The sequence below is a fragment of the Cinclus cinclus genome, chromosome 28, assembly GCF_963662255.1.
Source record: "Cinclus cinclus chromosome 28, bCinCin1.1, whole genome shotgun sequence".
Lineage (NCBI taxonomy): Eukaryota > Metazoa > Chordata > Aves > Passeriformes > Cinclidae > Cinclus > Cinclus cinclus.
The window spans coordinates 3,735,349-3,758,142 of NC_085073.1; the positions used below are offsets into that span (position 1 = coordinate 3,735,349).

The window sequence follows — 22,794 nt, forward strand, 5'->3', positions numbered from 1 at the left end:
GCACAGAGGGAAGAAAGACCAGAGCCCATCCACCCTGGCAGGCCCAGAGCTTTAAACAAATAAAAACCCACAACAAAAAGTTAAAAATAAAAACGCACCCAAACAAAATCCCTAACAATACCAGACCTCCCCCCCCCCCATCTCCAACTCCCACAGTCTAGATTTAGAAAGAAACCCACAAAGAACAAAACAAGGAGAAAGTCCCCAGGAAATCCACCCCGAGCAGCAGCCTGCACGATGCCTGGCCACGGTCCCAGGGTCACCTCCACCCCTCTCCGCTCTCCTCCAGCTGGGATGCCACAGCCAACTGGCTGCATGTTCTTTGGGAAGTCAGCAGCAGGGCAGGTAGAGTCCACCTGTCCACCCATGTGGACAGCTGCCTGTCCTGCAGTTGGCACCTCTTGGGCTCAGTAAATGATCTCGTAAACTGTCGCTTTCTTGTCCCCTGAGCCAGTCACGATGAACTGGTCGTCAGTGGAGATGTCACAACTGAGGACGGAGGAGGTTTCCTTCGACTGCAGAGAACAGGGGTAAGCACAAGAGGCAGACAGAGAGCAAGGTTCCAACCCCCACTCCTTGGGGAGGCTGCAGAGATGAGTTTATGGGGCTTGTTACTGCTGACACACAATTACAGCAGGGTTGTACTGGGCAGCCTCACCTCCAGGAACCCCCAACCCTGCTCACCTGGAAGATGCTGGCTCCGTAGGGCGTTCGCCAGGCATTGAGCAGGTTGTCCTTCCCCGTGCTCACGAACCACTTCCCTGTGGAGGGACAAAGCAGCCTTGTGTCACCAAATCAGACCCAGCAGCTGCATCCCAGCAACAGATCCTCCCCAGGCTGTGAAACACAGAGAGGCAGCCACATCTCTGCCAACCACGAGCCAAGGGAACACAAAGGGGAGTTTGGCTCCAGCAGCCTGCGCTGCTCCAAGCGGGATGGATGTCCCTTCTCTGACTGTAATCCACCAGGGACAGGGATGGCTACCAGAACAAATGCTTGCCCCAAGTGCAACGAGCCCTATGACACATGGACAGAAGTAGAAGTGGCATCCATGAAGCTCCAGAGCAAGGGGGGGCCAGGACAGGCGTGCCTACCGCAGGAGGCGAATTTGAGAGAGAGGACACAGCTCTCGTGGAGGTGCAGCTGGTACTTGTCAGGTTTGGTGACGTGCAGGATCTCCACGTTGCTGCTCTCCATCCCCACCGCCAGCCACTCTCCCATGGGGCAGTAGCCCAGGGAGAAGATCTGAGGGGACAGACAGGCTCACACAGTGTCTCAGCAGGTCGCACCTGGCCCCGTGGCACTGCCAGAGGGCTCCAGCCCTACCTGGGAGCTGAAGTCGTGCTGCTGCAGCTGCCGCCCCTCCCGCAGGTCCCAGCAACGCACGGTGTTGTCCAGCCCTCCTGTCCACAGCTTGGTGCCATCGTTGGAGATGTCAATGCAGCTGGCACCATCCGTGTGGCCTTGAAACTGCCTGGGAAAGAGGGGGATGGAGAGGGCGAGGGCACAGCTGTCAGGGCAGCCAGCACCTGCAGCAGTGAGCGTGGGCAGTGCAACACCTAATGACAGGCACTTTCCCATGGCCAGGATTAGACACAGAGAGGGGCAGGGACAGGCTGCAGGGGACTGAGCTGTCCCTGGCCCAAGTAGCCTCCAGCACTCCTGCCCATGCTCCACTCTGCCCCAGACTCACCTGACCAGTGTCTGGTTCTGAAGGTCCCACACCACGATGTTGCCGTCGCTGCAGCAGGAGAAGCAAACTTTGGCATCAGGGCTGATGGCCAGGGCGTAGCAGGCAGGGGCAGAGGAGGTGAGCTCAGCCTTGATGCGGGGCGTGGGGGCCGCCAGGTCCCAGATGGACAGGGTGCTGGCCTCCCCCCCCACGATCAGGCTGCGGCCGTCGGGGAGCAGCTTGCAGGAACGGATGTAGTTGTCACGGTTCTGAGCAGGGGGGGACAGACAACAGGGCAAGGCAAGAAGGAGATGATGAGCACACGGGGGCTTGCAGGAGACGCATCTCCTCCTCTCACTGCAGATGGGAAAGGCCCCTCTGTCCCCTCCACTCGAACAGGAGCACATTCCCCTTGCCAGCCCCACCCCAAAGGCTTTTCTGCTCCTCCTCCTCCTCCTCCTCCTCCTCACCAGGCAGTCCAGCTGAGCCACGGCCGTCTTGGTGCCCGGCTGCCCCACGTCCCACACCTTGACACAGCCCTTGCCCCCGGTGTAGACATGTCGTGTGGAGTTGCTGATGGTGACAGCACAGACCACCTCGCCGTGGGTCAGGGTGTGCAGCTGCCGCGCGTGCCGGGGGATGCCGGAGCCGATGAGGGCGTCGGGGGGGAAAGGCACCGGCTGCATCTGCCCGTCGGCGCTGACGTGGAAGGAGTAGGCGCTGGAAGGGAGCAGAGCAGTGAGAAGCAGAGCAGAACCCTGTGTGGACAGTGGCTGGTGCCACGCGGGTCCCAGCGGGTCTGACACAGGCAGCAGGAGTTGGAGTCAGAGCCATGAGCAGAACACACCCAGTGATGCCAGCTAGGCACACAACAACCATAGCCCACATTTCCCACAGGCTGTGCCACCCATCTCTGCTGCCCCCAGCTTGTTCACACAGTCCAGCTCTGGCCCCACAATCCACCCCATGCCCTGCCATCCCAGTCCCACTTACGGCTTCCCCGAGGTTCCCACTTGCATGCCGGTCACCAGCCCTGGGACGCGCATGTGGGGGTGCGGGTCGTAGCCCACCTGGAGGGGACAGCAGGTGAGAGCAGCTCACACTCCGTGGCCCCACGGCCCCAGGGGACCAGGTCACGCACCAGGGGTGAGCGCCCGTAACCGCTGGCTCCCACGGCGGCCGCAGCCCCGTTGAGCTGCGGGGACATGAGGTGGAGGCTGGCATAGGCACCAGTCCCGGCCACGTCCCCGTTGACCGCAGGGTGGGCCAAGCCAAAGGCGGCCGAGTAGGGGCTCTGTACTCCCAGCGGATTCCTCAGGCCCAGGGCTGGTGGGGGAGAGGCAGAGTGAAGGGATGGGGCCCTGGAGACAGAGCTTGGGGACCCACCCAGGCCCCAGCGGGGCCAAGCTCACCCAGGGGGTCCACGGGGACCTTGGCAGCAGCGGGGCGAAACTGCTGGGCACTGCTGGAGCCTGGGAGGGTGTCACCCTGGGAGGTGGGGGTGCTGGACTTCAGGCTGGGCGTCCCTGCCTTCTCCACCTGCCAGGAACAGAATGGGGAGGTGGCAACTGCACCACAGGAGGTCCCTGTTAGCTCCCCCTCAATGACAGCCCAGCCCAGACAGTACTGAAGGGTCTGTGGGAAGGGATTCCAGCTGAGATTTAATGGAGCAGGAGCCCCTCCCTGTCCCTCCAGCACTTTGCCCCATGGGTTTGGAGGTGGGGGGACCCACGTCTGGCTGCTCTGTCAGCCGAGCCTGGGCCACAAGAACACAAGCACAGGCCCTCAGGGGAGTCACACGTACCGTGGGCGCATCCTTGCTCCGAGATGGGGACGTGCTGCTGGAGGAGGCCATGGAGGTCGGACTGAGGGGCATGGTCTCCTTCCTTCCCAGCGGGACCTTCTCCACCCCGTTCTCCCGGGACGAGTAGGAGTGGACGCTGTGAGGGGAAGAGGGGTCCTGGGGCGGGAGGGAAATCAGCAGGGAGAAGAGAAGGCAGGAGAGCAGGGATGTCCAAGGTTATGGAGAGCTGGCAGCTCAAGCTCAAGGGCCAGGCTGCCAGCCCAGATCCTGGGGGTCATTGCTGCTGCTGGCAAGGGTCAGGGAGCACAACTCCCACTGACACCTCCCTGTGATGCCCACCTCTGCCTGGAGCAGCCTGTTAGCCCCACTGTCAGAGGTGGACAGCACACACTGACCCCAGACCCCTCTCAGTGTCCCATCACACTGACCTCATCCACCACCAAGTTGTCTTCACTTTTGTCTGCATCACTGCCCTGAAATGTGGAGTACGTTTGGAGCCAGAGGGGCTGGAGCCGCCCTCACTCCTACCCGGAGCTGTGCCAGAGGCACAGACAGCCCCATTCATCACCCCTCAGGAGAGGATGGGGTTACCCCAAGCCCCCCAGCTCTGAGCTCACATAGTCTGTAACAAAGTCCTTCTCTTCCACCTTCCTCTTCTTGCTGCTGCTCAGGTACTCAGCGATGGCTCGTGCACGCTCCCCATTTGACAGTGCCAGGGAACTCTGGAATGAGGGGACACAGTGTCAGTGACTGGGGATGCTTTGCACAGCTCCTGGGACAGGCAGCACCAAGGCAGAGCTGACTCCAGGAGCATGGAGGGCCCCAGCTCAGCCCTGTGTCCCGACCACAGCCGGTGCTACCACAGAATGGAGCAAGAGAAGAAAAAGGCACTTACGGGGCCAGGGTCTCGGTCTGTTGCTGTGGCAACGCAGAGGAGCAGCAGGAGGAGGAGGAGGGAAAGGGGGACATGCTGTGTCACCGCCAAGAGCCCCCCAAGAAGGTCACCCACTTCACCCATGGTTCACAGCAGGGCCAGAGCAGCACAACAGCAGCAGGGTGGTCCTAGCCCAACCCCCAGGGATTACACCTTCCCCCCAGCCCACTTCACCACCCTCCCACGAGGGTGCTGGTCACTGGAGGATGCTCCCCACCCAAACCCCTTGCAGCTGTAAGCCCCCTGCCCCTCCAGCCCAGTTGGCATCCCTGAGGCATGGACAAGTGGCCCCCACCCAGCCCTGGCCCCCACCCCAGGGCAGTGTCCAGGTAAGAAGCGCATGGGGAGTAGAGGGAGCCCCATGGCCCAGCACCACCTGTTCCCAGGTTCACTCAGGTCCAGCCAGCCCAAGTTCTGGCTCCCCCCACACTCACCCCTAGGCTCCGTGTCATGGACTCCTCGGTCATCCTTGGCAAGGAGCTGGGCCTGGGCCCCCAGTGCCCCTGAGAGTGCCAGCAGCCCTGAGGCACTGCTGATTCCAGCGAGGCCAGTGGGCTGCATTCCAGAGGGGTGGGGGGTCAGCGGGATGGGGGGAGCATGGTGCGAGAGGTGCTGGGTCTGGAGCTGGTGCTGGGGAGGAGAGGAGAGAGCAGAGTCGAAGGGCTGTGCCAGCACAGCTGCTGGGCAAGTGCGGAGCAAGAGGCAGCCCTGGGTCAGTCAGCAATGGGGCCTGGATGTGCAGGGGCAAGGCATGCACCCAGGGTGCCCCCAGTAATGTTTTGGGGGCCACCACGTCCCTCCCACCGACCCCTCCTACCCTGGGCTGGATGGGGACCTGCTGCAGTGTCGAGGGAATAACTGAGTGGGGGTGGTGATGATCCCCCTCCACTCAGGCCACAGGACACAACAACACGTACCAGCCACCGCCCCCACCCCCAGCTGTGTCTCCTGCCTCCTGAGTCCTGCTGGCAGCCCCCAGCCCAGCCTGGTTTTCCCCTCTCCTGCCCTCAATTCAGCCATGAGTGGGAGAAGGCATGAGGGGCAGGGACTGCAGCCAGGGGCTGGAGGGGGCTCAGCTCAGGGATGGCACAAGCCTGGGAGGTGCCATCATGACAGAGCCCCTCAGCCCTGGCCCTGGAGTGGCGGGAAGTGGTGGGCAGAGGGTTGACGTACCCCGATGGCCGCGTTCAGGTCGGTCATAGTCACCTGCTTCGCTCGCTCCACGGCCTGGACCACCTGCTGCTGGTGCTGTGGGGAGAGAAGAGTGGGGCTGGGCAGGTTCGTTTCTTTCCCTGGACCCCAGAGGAGCTCTGCACATCTGGCTGGGGCCCGAGGGCTCACCCACCTCCTGAGACAGGAACGGGATGAGCTGGGCGCAGATCACGTTGAGCCGCTTGGCGATCTCCGTCTGGCAGGGGAATAGAGACAGAGCCCGTCAGGGCAAGGGGCAGAGCAGAGGTCACAGATCCCACGCTGAGGGGCCCCGATGCTGCCAGGAGAGCCCCCTCTCCATTGGTGCTTGGCAGTCTCAGGGTACTGACACTCAGCCCCAAGGGCTGCTGCTCAGCCCTACAGAGCAGAAACACCCTGGGGGGAACAATTCCTGTTCCTAACAACACCCCTTTCAAACCCCAGCATCCTCCATCCCCACCCTGAGAGACCTGGGACGGCTTCCGGCTCCTCCCCTGCCAGGGACATGAAGCCTCCCGCCCATGCCATGGAGGCCACCCCTGGCCCAGCAGCCATGGCCCCTGCAGGCTCCCCCTGCCCTCCTCGCATCCTCCTGCCGGCACCACGCCCACTACTTGCCGCCCTCCCAGCACACAGGAAGCCCTGGAGAGATGCTCTCCTTCCAGCTGCTGTTTTTCTGCAACACTCGAGTGCCACCGGCAATCAGGAGCGCAGAGGGTGGGTAGGGAGAGCAGCATCGTGCTGTGCCGTGCCATGTTCCTATGGCACCCCCCTGCCAGCTTCCAGGGCCCCATATACCCGTGGGACCCCTCTTCCAGCTTCCAGGGCCCCCACCAGCTGCACCCTGCACAGCTCGGGCGAGAGGAGAGCACACACGTTCAGCACAGACATTCTGCCATCCCCAGCCTCACAGACACAACCCTGGCAAGAAGTCCCAAAGGCTGCGGGGGCAGGTTTCTGCCCCTGCTGATGGCCAGGAGAGCAGCCACTGCTCGAGGCAACAGCGGTCCCCAGCACCGGAGAGGGGACAGAGATCAGCAGCTCTCCCTAAACCCGGTGGGGGAGGAATCCTTCTGCTCTTGGATGGGCAGGGGATGTCCCAGGCACGGGAGTCCAGGTAAGATGCTGTCTCCAGCCCCAAAGGTGGACATCCCTGTCCACCCTGGTGGGGAGGATGAAAACCCTGTGAAGCCAGCACAAAGGCTGAGACGAGATGAGATGGTTGAACCCAGACTTCCTTACCAGCCCCCAGAGGAGACCAAAGGCTGAAGGGCCCCAGGGACAGAATGACCCCTGGATCTCCCTGCCAGGACCTTGGGCACATCACCCACACCCAGCTAGTGCGGGGGCTGAAGTGCCAGGGTGAGGGGCCACAGCACTGCCCGGCTGGTGTGGGGACACAGACCCAGGGACATTCTATGCTACCCTCCAGAGCAGCTGCCAACCTGCTCTTGCCAGCCCCAGAGCACAGAAACAATCTGGCACCTGCCCTCACTTCCCCTTCTGATGGAGGAAAAAAAAGAGAAAGAAAAGAAAGGAAGAGGGGGGAGCAAGGAGATTTGGCAGCCGGCAGTTCTGGGAAGGATTTAGCTGTCTCCCGGGGCCGGCAGTGATGGATTCTCTTCCCTAATGCACTGATGGGCAGCAGCTCCTTGGGGAGAGCTGCCTCCAATTCACTCGCACTCGTTAATGTGCAATTTACTGGCACTTTAACGCTCTCAGCATGAAAAATGATCACGCTGTTTGCAGCCCCCCCAGCCACCAGCACCGTCGCCTCCCCTCTGGCTTGCTGTGAGCAAGTCCAAGGCCAGGCAGATTCGGGGAGGTGGTTTTATAGAAAACTACAGGCCCCTTCCATGCCAAAAACAAAGCAACAATAAAAAAAAATTAACGTCTCCTGCTCATTCCTGTGTTGATCCTCTCCTGCCAAGTCTGTGGCTGCCTGGAGAGCTGCACCACCACAGCCAGCCCCCCAGCCCCATTTCCCTCCAAACAAACCCAGAGCAGAACCCCATGTCTTGACCCTTGCTGCTGCCAGTGCTGCTGAGCACCTGGGGAGCCCCTGGGGATATGGGGCACAGCAAGGACAGAGGCCACACCACACCACACCACACCACGCCACTACCGAGCCTCTGTCCATGGCCATCGGGGGCTCAGGGGCAGCCAGGAGCTCTCAGGACCTGCCTGCGGCCGTGAGTAACACAGGATTTGGGGGAAGGGGAGGAGAGAGAGCGACCCAATCCCCCCAGGACAGCGATAACCCGCGGCTCCTGCACCGGCAGTTCCCGTTCCTCGCACAATGGCCGCTGGCTGTCAGAGCAGACTTACGGGCCCTTGTTAAAAGTGCCGACAGCTCACTGGCCGGCGGCCAGCGGCACCTGGGGCTGGCAGAAAACACGAGCCTGAGAGGGTTGGAAGAGAACCAGCAGCCAGAGGAGAGGAGCTCGCAGCCCTCCAGGGAAAGGCTCCGGACAGGGCAGACCCTTGGGCATCGTCCCTCACAAGGGCAGCTTCACACCTCGGCCTCAGCAGGGATGCCAGGACAAGGAGGGCACCCCAGAGTGGCAGAACGCTCTCCCAGCGGGTACAAAGCTGGCAGGAGTGGCTGACAACCTGCCCTGTGCTGGGGACAGGGGCCAGAACCGCCACGGTGCCCACCCGAGCAGGCACCCGTGCAACAGTTGGCGTCGGCGGGCGCGGGGCGGGCAGGAAGGCGGCGGCAGCGCGCCTCGCCAGGCTCCTCCGCAGCCTCTTTAAAAATAGATGAGAAGAAACCTTCTGTCTCAGAGCAGCTGGTGACCCGGAGCTCGGCACAGGGGAGGAAGGGAGGGAGTTGAAGGAGGGAGGGAGGGAGTTGAGGGAGGGAGGGAGGGATGGGGAAGCAGCGAGGGAGGATGCACAGCCCTGAGCACCCAGAGAGCCCACCCTGCACCAACACCCCCAAACCCTTCTTTCTCCTCAGAATGCTCCTCAGCCCCGGCCCCTGGGCCAGTGGGCAGCAGACAGTTGCAAAGGTGTCGAGCCAGAGCCCATTAACCTGCTGCAGGTGACCCTGTAGCCCACCTTGCCCTGAGGAAGGAGCCTCAGAAGTCACTCCATGACCACTCACTATTGGTGTGAGCAGCCATGCAAGCACAAGTCCTCCTCCACTGCTCTCTGCCTGACACAACACGAGCATTGCAGTCCACCATGGGCAGGGCACCATGAACCCAAAACCAGAGCACAGATGTGTGCATGGAGAGCTAAGGAGGCAGCCAAGGCCATGGCACACAGCAACACAAAGCACAGGGAAGGGGACATATTCCCCACAAGCACTGGGCTTCCTGGGCTACAGCAGGGAGCAACTTCCCATGTTGTCTGTGGGGACAGCCCTGAAGAGCCCAGATAGCAAATTGGGGCCACAGAGCTGGGACCAAGGAGGTGGACAGAGCTCCCAACCCACCCAGACTCACCTGTTTATGCATCTCGATATTCAGGCCATAGGACATCTCGTAGTACTGTGAGGGAGAGAAGGCAGCATCAGCACGGCTCTGGAGACCAGGGGAACTCACAAGAAGAAAGTCCTCTGTGGTGCTGGCACACCAGGTCAGCCTGGCCACAAACAGTCATGGTGTGGCCAGGCCATGGGGACAATGCGGTCCCCAGCTCCTCTCCCAGGAGCAGAGGTTTCTCTGGCACATGGCTGCAGCCCACAGGATGGACACAGTCCTCCCAGGACTCCTACAGGAATGGGGACAACCCACATAGGAGCAGATTTGCCACCACAAGCTGCAGCAGAAAGTCCTGTTCCAATACCACAACACTTTTGGGAGAAAACCAGACAGTAACAGCCACAGGAACCAGATCTCAGGGCCTGGCCACACAACCCAAAAGCAAGGGAAAGGCAAAGCATCCCTGCACGTCCTTTGATGGTTCAGAGGAGATCCCACACCGCCCTTCTCCTTTCAGGTAGAGCTCACTAACCATGACATAATGACGCTGGATTTCTGTTTTTTCTGTTGCCAGCTTTTCACATTCTAACTTCAAGCTGTAAAAATAAAGAAAGAGAGGGAGAAGGAGCAACCCCCCTTGGTCCTTCCAAGTGACAGGATGTCCCTGGCTGGACAGAGCACGAGCCCTCCCTCTCAGTGTACCACATGCTTCAGCCTCCTCTCAGCTTCAATCCCATCTCCCAGCACAAACCAAGAAAACCACCTGAAAGAGGGAGGGAAGGGGCTGATAAAGAGGAGATGGACGGCAAAGGGATCTGGGCATCAGGGAGCAATTTGCACGGACTCTTAACCCCCTCCCCAGCATCTGCTTCCCAAATGGAGTGAGCTGCAAAGCTTAGCTGTGTTTCAAACCTTGCTCTGCCCCGAACAGTGTGGGGAAGGGGAGGTGATCCTGGACAGCAGCCTCACAGATCAGAGGGACTCCAGATCTAAGTGATGGCTCTGGCTTTGCCCAGGAGCTGGGTGCTGGAAGCCAGCACCTCCTCCTGGGGTTTTTGGCAGGCAAAGGCTGAGCTTCCACCTCAAACAGAGTCATTTCAAGCTACCAAGGTGATGCTTGGCACAGCAATCCTCTGGAGGGACCAGTCCACCAGCCACACTGGATGGTGCTGCCCAAGAGGAGCCTGTTGCTAGCCAGCACCAGTGAAGCGTCCAGTTCACACACTGGCATGTGAAGTCTGGCAGCTTCTCACCTGTGGTATTGGTTCTGCAGGAACTGGAATTCCTCCTTGATGCGATCCAAGGTCTCTGGGTAAGTCAGCTTGAGGGACTGGGGGGTGCTGGGGATGGCACTGGCAGCAACAGTGGCTCCTGAGGCAGCAGAGGGTGCCTGGAGATGGGCCTAGGCAGAGATGGGACCTCCAGGGTCACTGCTGCTGCCCAACAAGGCTGGCACATCCCCCAGGGGTTTCCTGCGCCCAGGGAAGAGGCTAGGGGCACCTCTGGGAGAGCAGCACATACAGGAGGAGTAATTGGAGAGGAAAGTGGCCACAGCCAGGCACCGAGTCACCCTTGTCAGCATCAGTTTGGCCACGGAGCCAGAGAGGATTCATGACCACGGGTGGCACTGGGCATGGCACAGACCTAGTGGCCTGTCCTCACCCAACCACCACACAGATGAAATCCCTGCCTGCCCGTCACCGTCCCACCATCACGCCCCAGTGAATCCCACTCCCAGCACCTCACAAAGCCCAGACCCGCAGCGCTGGGGCTCAGCACCGCTCTGGGAAGAGCCACAGCATCGCTCCCGAGCATCGCACACAGTAACAGCAGCCAGTTGTTGGTCAGCACCGAGAGGGGAGCTGGGGTCTGGGGGCACAGGCCCCGCGAGGGCGGCACTGCTGCGAGGGGACGGGGCCACACGCGGGCTCACCGGGGGCCTGTTCTGCGGGAACATCCTTGGCACCGGACAGGCCCGGAACCCTCCGGCCGCGCGGGCCCCGCCGCAGGCTCGGGACGGGGCCTGGAAACTGCTCCCAGCTCCGGATCAGGCCCTGGAGAAGAACCCGGGGGTCACCGCCCGGCCCTGCTCGGGGGGCGCGGGGCCCTTCGGGAGCCGCAGCGGAGCCCCGGAGCCCCGGCCCCGCCCGCAGCCCCCCCCGCGCCGCGCGCCCCCGTTCCCGCCGGGACCGAGGGCCCCGGGGCTCCCTCCGGGCTCCGCGGACCCGCCCAGCCCCGGCCCCCCGCGCCGCGCAGACAATGGCCCCGCCGCCGCCCGCCGCAGGTACGGCCGCGGGGCGGGACCGGCCTCGCCGCCGACCCATCCCCAAGCGGGGTTGGACGCCGGCCGGCGGAACTCCGAGCCGAACCGAACCGAACCGAACCGGACCGGACCGCCTGGACGGGACGGGACGGAACAAGACGGGACTCACCGCGCTGCGGGTCCCAGACCCGGACCCGGCCCCAGGCGCACGCCCCTGCGGCGGGGCGGGGCGGGCCGGGCCGGGCCGAGCCGAGCCCGGTAGAACCGAGCCGAGCCGAGCCGGGCCGAGCCGGGCTGGGCCGGGCCGGGCCGAGCCGAGCGCAGCCGAGTGCAGCCGAGCCGGGCCGAGCCCCCGCCCCGCCCCGCCCCGCCCCGCCCGCGCGGCCGCCGCTCTGCGGAGCGCGATCAATGAACGAGCGCGAGCGCCAGCTCCACGTGGGGCCTGGCCCGTGCGGGCACTCGCCCCCGCCGCCAGCCAATGGGAGCGCGGCGAGGGAGGCAGCCCCCACGTGGGGAGCGCGGAGATGCCTCCCCATTGGCCAGCTCGGGCCCGGCCGGCGCGCGGGGTGTCAATCAAGAGAGGCGAACGAGGGGGCGGTGCCGCGGTTTAACCCTTGAGGGGCTGGGGCACCGGAGGGGACCGAGCGGGGACCGGGCAGGGGCCGCGCCCGCCGCTGCACGCGGGATCCCGGGGCACGGCCCGGCCCCGCGGCGGAGACCCCCGTCCCCCGTACCGCGGCTTTGCCCGCAAAACGGAGTCGGGAAATTGTACCGGAGCTGCTGCCCCGGGCTCGGTTTCGGGGCTTTTTGCTGGTAAACACAAGAAGTCCTCGTGTCCCGTTCCGTGTCCGCCCCCCTCTTTGTTGTGTTGTTTTTTTTGTTTTTTTTTTTAATTAAGAAAATAAACGAACCCGACACCACCCACACATCTCTTCCCGGGCTGCAGGTCCCGCCTCACCGGGAATTCCCTGCAGCGTGTGATGGCGGGGAGCAGCAGCACCCCTCTGCCAGACCGAACTCCTGGGAAAGGCTCCTGGGCCAGCCTTGTTTCTCAGCTCCAGGAAAGGGGTCTGACAGCCCCCAGCTTCCTGCCATCACCCCAAGTCCCTTGGGGTGGGCAGATGGGAAAGGGACGCCCATGTCGCCATCCCAGCCGCCCTACAACAGCCCTGCATCGCCACCAGCGCTGTCACTGTCCCCCCAGAGCTCCCTGAGTTTTCAGCCAGAAGGCCGAGGTGCACACAACCCCTTTTGGGTTTCCTCGTGGATTTTTCTGGTGGTTTTACTCCTTTCAGGGAGATCCGTGATTGCTCGACATTTTCTGCTGCTGCAGGTCAATCCAGGCTTACATTGAGCAGGAAATAAAACATTTGAGGAGCAGCAGCTGTGAGAAGTCTGTCCACCTCTCCCCCTCTTTAACCTTAATCCAGGAGCAGGCCAGCAGCCCTTTCCTCCTCTCCACAGCTCCATCCTCGTGGTCCTGTCGTCGTCCAAAGGCAGCGATGGCTCGGCTCACAGGACAGACAGTGGCCGGCCACTGACGCCGGTTGCCAGCGGAGCTGGCAGGGTATGGACTGGGAGGACCAGAACCCCTCCTCAGACACGGCAACTTGCCTCCAGCCCCTGGAATAAAAGAACAATAACAATCATAACCTCAACAAACCCACTGAAATAGAGCAGGACTGTGCAAGAGCCACCCTGTTCCTGCCCAAAGGACTCAGCAGTCTTGGGGGTGATGGGCTGTGCTGGCCCCTCAGGCTGGGAGCAGGATTTTCCAGCTCTGAGCCAGGTTCTGCTGCCTTTACTGAGTCTGAGACTGCCCTTAGTTCCACTGTGGGAAGCCCTGTTTGTTTAGCCCCATTCTGCCCAGTCTGTTCCCTGGCAGCCCCGGGATTTTCTGAGAGCAGCTGTGATCTCAGATGGGAGATCTCCTGCTATTCCAGCTCTGCTGAGGGCAAACAGGGAGAGATTCCCCCACTCTGGAGCTGAGGATGTCCTTGTTCTCACTGCACCACTCTTGGCCCCACAGCAGCAACCAGTGGGGCTTGTGCTCTGTAGAGAGAGGGGAACTGCTGGGGAGAGCAGCAGAAGAGCAGTCTCCCAATCCTTATTATATTTTAAAATGTAATAACAGCACGATGTCTATTTTCGTAGACAGAACAGATCATTTCTGGAAGAGGCCCATAAATCTCAAACAGAGGGGAAATAATTTGGCCAAGGTCATGTTAAGGCAAAATATTAAAATAGAGGAGAGGAAGGGGAAAAAAAAAAAAGCAGCAGTTTAGAGCTGGACTGAAGCACCATGTCTGTTCTAAACCCCTCTCCCCGGCCTGGGACCCTGTCCCCCCTGCTCTTCTGCTTCCCAGCATTACACCATGGGGCTGAGGGGGCCAAGATATGTGTGAGGGCCTGGCTGAGTGGAGAGACCAAGGGAGAAGAAGAGAACAGAGACCCCAGCAAGGGCCCTTGCAGGATCCTGCTGATCCCTTCTGCCCTAGGAACAGCCCCCTGCAGCAGCCCCCGCACACCGTGCTGTGCTTGGGGAGGCCTCAGCCATTCAGGGTTTGGGAGTAGGGACAGGCTGGGCTGTCCCCTCCCCGTATTCCCCCCCCCCCCCCCCCCCCCCCCGGCTGCAGGGAAACGCCATTTCAGCACTGATGAGGAAAATCCTGTCACTGCCGTATCTCCTGTCCTCACCCGCAGTCCCTCTACCCCATCCCTGGTAGCAGGGCTCTGGCAGCGCCATCCATCACCACGGCCGCTCACTCTGTGCATCCCGGGGAGAGGCGCAGATTTGGCAGGCACGACCTGGCTCACACCACGTTGGGTGTCCAGCAGGCAGCGCTCAGACAGCAGCTCGCAGCAGCACGGTGATCCGTGCCGTGACCGGAGGGACCTGCAGCCACGGGAGCCTGGCAGCGCAGCTCTGGTTCGGTAGAAATGCCGTGGCAGGAGAGAGGCAGGAAAGGACCCGGGAGCTTCCCACTCACCCGCAGCCACAGGTCAGAGCTGCCCCTGAGCAGGAGCCAGGGCCGGTGGGGAAGAGCCAGCCACCCCGCAATGCCCGGGGCTCAGCAGCCAAGCGCTTCCCCAGAGCACGTCCCTGGCAGCGCTGCAGCTCTGCGCGGACCCTGGCAAGCGGCAGAAAACAAAACTGCTGCTCGTACCCTCAGGCTGCTTCCCCTGGCTCGGCTGCCAGCTCCCCGCATGCCAGCCCGGCTCGAGCGGGGCCAGGGCTCCTGCGCGGCGGAGACGGCTCCAGCGGTGCCCCCCCAGCTCCTGCTCTGCCCGGGGACATCCCCGGCCAGCGCCAAGCGCAGGTGACCCGGGACAGGCACGGGCGAGGACAAGTTCTTTCTTGCCTGGTGCTCTGGTGAGAAAGAGGAGATATTTAACAGCCTCCCTCGAGAGCGCTTTCCTCTCTCCTTTCCTTCTTCTCCGCCGATTTAATTTATTCTATAGCTCCCTTCTTCTCTTAGTGAGTTCAAAGAAATCCCTGGAACCGGGCATATTTCAGCGGAAACGTCAATTAAAGGCAGTGGGGGAGGCAGCGCTGGTGGGATCAGAGGAAGAGGAACAGGAGGAGAGAGGCTGGAGGGAGCATCTGGATCCACGCAGAGTCCCCGCAGGATGGGCCGGGCCGAGGAGCGCGGGCGACACCGGAGCTTGGGCGGCGGCGCTGCCGGGACCGGGGACTCCTCCGGCCGGGACGCCGGGGCTCCGCTCGGAGGCTCCGCCGGGCTCCTGCTGCCCCCTGCCGCCCCGGCGGGACGGGACAGTGCCCGTTCCCGGCCGGCTCCCCTGGGGCCGGGGCCGCTCGGAGACCCGAGCCTGGACTCCATCGCCGCGGTCCCCACCGCGCCGGACCCCCCTCAACTCCTCCGGGCCAGCGCCGCCACCTCCGCGTGTCCCGGTCCGGCACCCACCGCCTCCCTGACCACTGCAAGCCGAGGGGGAAAGACCCCTGCCTTCGGCCAGGGGCTGCCTTCATCCCAGCCCGGGGTGCGATGGCGTCGGTGTCCCCCAGCACACCCCCGAACCGGGGCCACCTCAGGCCCCTGAGCCGCGGGCGCATCTGGCCGCAGAATCTCCTGTGGCTGCCGTCCAGGGAAGGGGATGTTTAGGGCATGAGTAACATCCTTCCTGGCAGGGCTGCTGCCCGCTCCTGGAAGCTGCTGCAGGCACAGAAAAGTTCAGCCCCTCCGCCCGCCTCTTGCCCCGCTCAGCCAGGGAAAGAAGCCAAGAGCGAGGAGAAACACGGGGATGGGACCAGGGCAATCCAAACCCGTGGAATCGGCACGGGTCCCAGGTGCCAGGGAGAAGGGAGGGAGGATGCCTGCGTGGCACGGTGGGAAGCAGCCAGGAGGCACAGGTTGGGGGAGGCAGCTCCGGGCCCCCTCTAGAGACGGGCTGGAAGCCAGATCCTGGCTGTGTGCTGCCAGAAGCAGCTTATTTTGGAAGGGAGGCCTGTTGGCAGAATGCTTGGTGCGTGGAGCTGCTGACGCCGGGGAACAGGACTGCTCTCATCAGGTCCCAGCCATGCCTCGCAGGCCAACGCTGCTTGGCTTCAGCCCGCAGCAAAATCTGCCCCAGCACAACCAGGACTGGATCCCCAGCTCCTGAGTCATCCACTTAAAAGGGTGGACACTTCGGTCAAAAGTCATCACACTGCCCAGAGCCACAACTCACCCTGAACACCAGAGGGGCTTCCTGGGACTCACCAAACAGGATGGACAGAGCTCATACCAGCTCTGACCCATCCGGTGAGGTACAAGCTCAAATCTTGAACCAAGAAAGAGGCATACAGGCTTCATCCCACCCCTGGACCCTGTTTCCCCTCTCCTCAGCTACTTGGAGCAGTACCAGCCTGTCAGGAGCCCAATCCAGCCTCTCCAGGGGCTCAGACTCTCATGGCAGCAGGGTCCAGCTGGAAGCTGCAGCAGCAGTCAGGGTGCTGTGGTGTTCAGCCATGACCAGGTCTAGGATGGATCCCAAACTTCACAGCTGACAAGGGACCTGCTTTGCCTTCCCCAGGAGCTCTGCTGAGAAGCCAGCACAGGCAGCCCCTTGCCAGCATCCCTGTCCCTCCAGAGGTGGGCCAGGGAGCACACCTGGAGCAGGCTGCTGTGCCTGGACGTGGCTCAGGAACTCCTGCAGCTTACATGTGGCTTGGCATGCCACGAGTTTGGTCAGGTCTCAGCCCATCCCGCACGGGGCACAGCTGTGAGCCGGGGGATGGAGCAGCCAAGCTCCCAGCTGGCAGCAGCCAGCCCTGCCCTTCGGAGCCACACACTGCAGCATTGTGGCCCGGCTGGTTTTTCCAGAGATGCATCCAAGGGGCGCAATCAGATCTCAAGGGAAGGGAGCAGGCACGTTCCTGGCTATGCAGAGGAGCTGTCGAGGCAGTGCCAGGAACTGGGGCAGTTGCTGGGCATCACAACAGGCCAAAGGAAAATCAAGCAGGCAGCTCCCAAACCTGGGTTGTGCCTCACTGCCCAACTCCAGGAGCTGCTGAGCCTTTGCAGATCTTTGTTTGCAAACCCTGCGGCAGAGCTGCCCTGCCCTGGCACTTCCTTCAGCTCTGTTTTACACCAACGGATATTAAACAACCAGCCTGGAGGGCTGGGATGGGGAAAGGACTGCTGGGGGAGCAGGGAAGTACTTGTGGGAAGAAGGCTCTTGGAGGAAAACAGTAAAGTAGCGTCAGGGAAAGGGAGTTCCCTCCACACAGGGAGGTTGTTTTTGATCAGGGCTTGTCTAGACTGGAGTCACCCACACTGCACAAGCACATCAACACCACGCAGCCAGCCCGGGCCTTCCTGCTGTTCCCAGCAGGACAGAGGAGCTGCACTCACCGAGTGTGGGCAAGAGCTGACCCTGGGACTGCCCATCCCACCATCAAAGGGACTGGGGGGACCCTCAGGCTTCCAGGGTACTGCCTCCCAGCAGTCAGAAGGCCCTGTGCCCCCAGGCTTCCCAGCCTGGCCATATCACCTGTCCCCACCACAGCCCCTGGGCAGCAGAGGGACCGAGGTCACTGTTCTAAGGCTCTCAGCTCCCTCCCTGCCTTCCCTCCACTCTGGCTGCTGGAGCAGCCAAGGGAGCTGCAGGCACAAAGCGTCACTTTTTCCAAGAGCCTCTCCCTGCTATCCCTCCTCCCTCACAGAGCAGAGCCACAGTTCTGGGGAGTGCAGGAGGCTCCTGGGTCAGGGCAAAGGCAACGCCAGGTTGGACCTGGCTGGGATGGGTCTTGGAGCCCCACGCCAGCCACATTTTCTCTTCAGCTCAAAGGGCTGCCCAGCCAAAGCACAGTCCCCATGAATGTGACATCTCACAGGCATCACAGGCAATAAGCACGTGGCTCAAGGATGCTGCTGCTCCCAGCAGCCCTGGTCAAGCCCACCTTTCCCAGTGCAACTGGGAGAATGGCTTAGCAGCCCTGACAGACCCATCTACAGCTGAGAGGCTTCAGACACCTTTCCCTGGGAAAAGGAAACCCCAAACACTTAAGCCTATCCACTCCAAGGCCAGAAGCATCCATGAAAGAAAGAGAACAGGCTTGACACAGACATTCTTTAAGGATGATCTAATTTAAAAACAACATCATAATGAAAATGCATTTTAAAAAGAGACCCACAGCACTCCGGGGCTGGAGGCAGCCACGTGTCAGTGATAGGACTGCTCTGTACCCATTGTTCCCACATTCCCAGGACATTTGGACAGCTCCACATCCCCATTTATTTTCCTTTACCACAGAAAATGTCTCCCTAGCCCCGCCACACACCCTAAAGCATCAGATGAAGCTGCAGGAGGGACAAAGGCTGGAGCATCCCTTTGCCCAAGCCAGGCGTGAAGCAGGCAGGGAGCAAAGAGTTCTGGCTCCCAGCACTGCAGAATTGGGCACAGCCAGAGAAGAGCCTGCCCAGGCACCCCTTGCTCACAGCAGCTGCTGGCAGGCAGGACTGCTCTTAAAGGTAATCAATGGAGCAGAGAAGAGCTCTGGATTGCTTTAATCCTTTCCAAAAACGTATAGCTAGTCCAGCAGCTGTCCTCCTCCCTCTGTGCCTGTGAGGATTTGTACTTGTATGGCTGGATAATTTGACAGGGACAACACAGACTCGGCCCAGGCAATCTCAGACTTCCCATGAAGTTTTCTCTTCACTCAGTGTGCTTTGCCAGCCCAATAAATCCACCCCCACGTGCCGCCCTCCCCTCCCTCCCTTCCTCCACACGGAGGGCTGGGACAGCAGCCTTGGGGTGTGACTCAGACACACAGGGAGTGGGGACATCCCCTTCCCACGAGCAGGGTGCTGGCATCACCAGGTACCGGCAAGCAGGGCAGCACCACGGGCACGGGGGGTCAGGTGCCATGGCACTGTGGGAGTGGGAGCAGGCAGGGCTGTCCCACTTGTGTCAGCCAGAGGCACCAGAGCCGTGGAGCCAATGGTTAATACAGAGCCAGCATCCCTGTCCCCGGAGCCAGGAGCATGGCAAGGGGCAGGTGTGCAGTCCGGGTTCACGGGGCACCCCGGTAGCTGTAGTGATTGTGGTCGGGGTCACTCAGGGTGAGGGGCAGGCTGGGCTTGCGCTCCAGGTCCTTCTCCTCACACTGCCGTGGGGGACGGTGCTTGAAGAAGTCAGAGACGTAGTGGACCTGGAAAAGAGCAACAGGAAAGATGGTTTGGGGATGTCCGTGCAGGTCAAGCAGGAGCCCAGCCGAGCACCAGGCTGCACGGGGGACACTCACAATGAGGACGGCAATGAGAGCCCCCTGCAGCAGCCCCACCAGCACGTCGCTCCAGTGGTGCTTGTAGTCAGACACCCTGGTGTAGCCCACGTAGATGGCAAAGGCGATGAGGAAGAACTGGATGGTGGGACGCAGCAACCGGGCCCACTTCCCCACCAGCCGTGCCTGCACATAGAGCTGGGCAGCAAAGAAGGGAGAAATTACCTAGGGCAGGGGTCAGCAGCCAGCCCAGCCATGGGTGCTTGGGCCATGGGACCCATGGGGGCTTCCTGTGGCATGGCACTTACCGCCAGGAACATCATGCAGTACATCCCAAAGGAAGAATGTCCTGAGTAGAAGGACAGTCTGTGGGGCAAAAAGGATGGGTCAGACCATGAGTGAGCCCCCAGCTGGTCCCCACAAGACCCCTACTCACTCCACAAGCTCTGCCCTGCAACAGGAGAACCTCAATACCCATCTGGGGCTGCCACTGTGAGCCCAGCACTGCTGGACAGGTGGAAGAGACACATCCTGCGGCACCACAGCTCACCTGGACTCGGTGATGTTCCTGCTCTCTCCCTGGCAGACATTCTCCAGCTGCACATAGATGGAGCAGTTCACTTTGGACCAGTCAGGATTGCAGACAGCCAGGAAGTTTGGCCGGAGACGGCCAATCATGTATTTGGCCAGGTCAGTCAGGGACTGGCTAATGGCTCCCCCAAAGAGAAAGGTCCCAACCACCTTGTAGAGGGCAGCCAGGTAGTTATTGAATTCTGACTTGGAGTAGAGACGCTCAGTGTAGACCAGGTACGCCTCCCCCGATGAGATCTGCAGAGACCAGGGAGCAAGGGATAAGGGTCGGGGGCTTCTGAGCAGCTCCCAGGGGTGCAGGAGCAAAGCAGGATGCTCTGGCTCTGTGGCAGAGGAGCCCCTGGCATCCACCTGCCACAGGAGCTCACGGGCCCTCTCCCCCTCCCTGCAGGGAACCAGTCCCATGGGATGTGCCTCCCGCCACTCCAGTGGGAGCTCCTGTCCCCAAGCAGAGCGGGGCTCAAGCTGAGGGTGTTGTTGCCCTTCCAGGACTCTGGAGGTGGCTGTGCTGGGCCCCAGCTTCCGTATACAACATGTCAGCATGACCCTGTGCTGGAGGAAAAGGGGTGGCAGTTCCTTACAATGATAACAGTGCAGCTGATGGTGACCCCAGCCATGAGGCCGTGCGTGATGGTGTCTGCCTTGTAGGGGTAGCGGATGGAGTCATCATTGCAGTAGAACCCTCGCTTGTACGGGGAGTTCACCAGAGTCAGGATGATGAAGGGCAGAGATGCTGCAAGGCAGAGAGAGGTGAGGACTGGGGACAGCAGACAGCACGCTCCACACCAGCACACAGCACACACTCTCATCCCTAAGTCTCTGCTCCCCAATGCCAGGGAGCGATCCCCCCATGGATGAAGTCCTAGGCCACCTGTACCCAGGGAAGGCCTTGAACCCACCAGCGCACTGCCCTGACAGCGATAGGGCCCTATCAGAGCTCACAGATGCCTGCAGCACCCAGATACCACATGAGACAGCCACAAAAGGGCACCGACAGAGCCTCTAAAGCCACCCCAATCCTCCCCAGGCACAACAGTGGCAAGGCCTGATCCTGTGCCCTCTCGTCACACTGCCCAGTCTTTCTGCGTAGGAAGACAGAGCTGATAAAGTTAATGAGCACAGGCATCTTGCAAACCTGTTTTATGGCAGGGAAGGGCCCCCAGATGGTCCCAGCAGAACCCTCACAGGAGCTCCAGGAGAGCCAGTGCTGGGAGATGCTGGTGCGTGACCCCGTCCCGGCACAGTGGGACTCCAGTGCACTTGGCTTGCTCCCCTCATACTCCCACAGCCCTTGTTTCTGTCATCCTCTCCTCACCTCCAGCTCCTCGGGACTCTGGAGAGAAGCTGCACTGGCTGGGTCAGCCTGGGCAAGGAAACTTTTCCACCCAGCACGCTGCAACCCCGGCTATGGGCAGCTGCGAGCTCACCCAGGACAGAACCGTCCCCGAGATACAGAGGGGGTTTGGGGTCTCTGCGCCGCACAGCAGCCGTGCCAACGCCCCCGCTGGAACGGGTCCCCTGCCCCTGCTCCATTCCTGCTCAGAACAGCCAAGGACAGGTCCTAGGACGCTCTCCAGGGAAGCGGCCTCCCCCCCCACCTCTCCCCGGAGGCCACCTTAGGCCGGGCTCCTCTCCCGGTTCCGCCTTTCCCTGCGGTTTCCGCCTCCCCTTGTTCCTCTATCTCCCTGGAGCCCGCACCTTTGTCCCCGCCCGTCCCCGCCCCGGGGGTCCCGACGCCTCCTGCGCTCCCCGAGCGAGCGGCAGGGAGCGCGGTGATGAAGCGCCGGGGGCAGGGAACCGTCCCAGTCCCTCCGCCTCCTCCCCGCACACCTCAGACGTCCATTTTCAGCTCAAATTAGACACCAATTTTCTTTCTGGATAATTTCATCCTCCAAAAAAAGCTCCCCTAAAAATATAAAGCACCGACCCACAGGAGGGAAACGCGCTCCGTGCGGCACCGGGACCCGGCCTCCTCCCGCCCCGCAGCCAGGGAAGCTCCAGCCGCGATCCCGATCGGGGCCTTTATTTTTAGTCCGTCTTAATTCGTTACTTCCTTGCGGTAGTTTTAGAAACATTTACCCGCCCGGGGGGTCCTATAAGGGGTGCTCCGAACCCACCGGCCCGGAGCTGCGGAGCCCCCGGCCCCGCTCCGTCCGCCCGCGGAACGCCGGGCTCGGCGGCGGGCAGGCGGCCAGGGCGGCGGAGGAAGCGTCCCGGTGCCGCCCGAGCCCAAGCAGCCTCCCGCAGCGTCCCGGCCAGGGACAGACTGGGCTCCCGCCCCCCCGCGGGACCGTTCCAGGAAAAGGGAACGGCCCCGAGAACCAGGAGCCACGACGGAACCCGGTAGGGCTGAGGCAGGAGCCGGTGCCCGCCCGCCCCCGCCCGCGCCGCCGGTGGCTCTCGGTGGAGGCCCGGAGCTCCGGACATCGGCCGGGCAGGTGCCTCCCACACTGCCCCCGGCCCGGTGGCACCGGCCGCGGTGCCTCCCGCGGACCTGGCCCCAGCCCAGGGCGCGGCCCCACCGAGGGCACCGGAGGGACGCGGAGACGCTCCGGAGCCGCCCGCGGCGGGGGCGCCGGTACGGAGCCCTCACCGACCGCCAGGCAGAGCACGTCGAGTGCCACGAAGACCTTCCTGCGCTCCATCCCACAGCCGGTGCGGCCCCGCGGCCCGGCCCCGCGGCTCACATGGCCCAGAACGGCGCGGGCCCGGCCGGGAGGTAAAGTCCGGGCGGGACGGGGCGGAGCAGGAGCCGGTGCCCCCGCCCAGGGCCGGGGCGGGGCGGGAGCGGCGGGGACGAGGCAGGTGTGGGGTGCGGCGGGGCAGGGACCCCTCTGGACCCAGACCCCGCTCGCCCCCCGCCGCTTCCTCGGCCCCGCTCCGGCGTCCGCGGCTCCGGCCCTCCCGAGCCCCCCGGTGCCCACCCCGCCTGGCCGGTCTCGCCGCCTCGCCTCGTCTCTCTCCCGTCGCTGCGCCAAGGGCAAGGGGGAGAAGAAAGCGAGCGAGGCCACTTTGGGAGCCGCCCGAGTCCCACTCGCTTCGGGCCTATGTCCCCAGGGCTAAAAAGGGACAAAAAGGAAAATTCTGCCCATGAAACGCTGGCTGCGCTGGTGGCGGCTTGTGCAAAGCAGACGTGCTGGCTCGGTGGCGAGATGGGTTCTTGAGGTGAAGCAGGGACGTCC

At 62.3% G+C, this 22,794-nt stretch overlaps 2 protein-coding genes across 7 annotated transcripts; both read right to left on the minus strand.

The window, feature by feature from the left end:
- Positions 1-101: 101 nt before the first annotated feature.
- On the minus strand, positions 102-10,997 carry LOC134054440 (transducin-like enhancer protein 1). 3 transcript variants are annotated; one of them, XM_062510219.1, is made up of 21 exons: positions 10,966-10,997; positions 10,286-10,434; positions 9,565-9,628; positions 9,054-9,098; positions 5,756-5,818; positions 5,584-5,658; positions 5,246-5,248; positions 4,845-5,040; positions 4,372-4,394; positions 4,094-4,198; positions 3,905-3,949; positions 3,477-3,632; positions 3,085-3,211; positions 2,814-2,998; positions 2,666-2,742; positions 2,143-2,392; positions 1,694-1,941; positions 1,327-1,474; positions 1,095-1,245; positions 685-761; positions 102-515 (listed from the first exon to the last, which is right to left on the minus strand). In XM_062510219.1, exons 1-21 carry the CDS (start codon positions 10,987-10,989, stop codon positions 408-410), a joined length of 2,319 nt encoding a protein of 772 aa, XP_062366203.1. In that variant the 5' UTR covers positions 10,990-10,997; the 3' UTR covers positions 102-407. The 3 variants fall into 3 exon arrangements, with proteins under 3 accessions (XP_062366203.1, XP_062366202.1, XP_062366201.1); XM_062510218.1 differs by lacking the exon at positions 5,246-5,248 and having other exon boundaries at positions 5,617-5,658; XM_062510217.1 differs by lacking the exon at positions 5,246-5,248.
- A 6,869-nt stretch (positions 10,998-17,866) lies between these two features.
- Positions 17,867-22,310, minus strand: PLPP2 (phospholipid phosphatase 2). Of its 4 annotated transcripts, none has more exons than XM_062510101.1 (6): positions 22,206-22,310; positions 20,194-20,345; positions 19,572-19,849; positions 19,330-19,387; positions 19,043-19,219; positions 17,867-18,949 (listed from the first exon to the last, which is right to left on the minus strand). In XM_062510101.1, exons 1-6 carry the CDS (start codon positions 22,255-22,257, stop codon positions 18,812-18,814), a joined length of 855 nt encoding a protein of 284 aa, XP_062366085.1. In that variant the 5' UTR covers positions 22,258-22,310; the 3' UTR covers positions 17,867-18,811. The 4 variants fall into 4 exon arrangements, with proteins under 4 accessions (XP_062366085.1, XP_062366083.1, XP_062366086.1 ...); XM_062510099.1 differs by lacking the exon at positions 22,206-22,310 and adding an exon at positions 21,540-22,194; XM_062510102.1 differs by lacking the exon at positions 22,206-22,310 and adding an exon at positions 20,748-21,294.
- Between the last annotated feature and the right edge of the window lie 484 nt (positions 22,311-22,794).

Excerpts from the sequence above, each read along its gene's own strand:
- PLPP2 (XM_062510099.1), bottom strand. The coding sequence starts at position 21,687 with ATGTTTCTAAAACTACCGCAAGGAAGTAACGAATTAAGACGGACTAAA. Across the intron at positions 20,346-21,539 it reads AGCGCGTTTCCCTCCTGTGG|CATCTCTGCCCTTCATCATC; the intron begins GTCGGTGCTTTA and ends TCTGCCTTGCAG. Across the intron at positions 19,850-20,193 it reads TCAGCTGCACTGTTATCATT|ATCTCATCGGGGGAGGCGTA; the intron begins GTAAGGAACTGC and ends TGGTCTCTGCAG.
- LOC134054440 (XM_062510219.1), bottom strand. The coding sequence starts at position 10,989 with ATGTTCCCGCAGAACAGGCCCCCG. Across the intron at positions 5,819-9,053 it reads ATATCGAGATGCATAAACAG|ACGGAGATCGCCAAGCGGCT; the intron begins GTGAGTCTGGGT and ends TTCCCCTGCCAG. Across the intron at positions 5,659-5,755 it reads TCCCGTTCCTGTCTCAGGAG|CACCAGCAGCAGGTGGTCCA; the intron begins GTGGGTGAGCCC and ends CTCTCCCCACAG.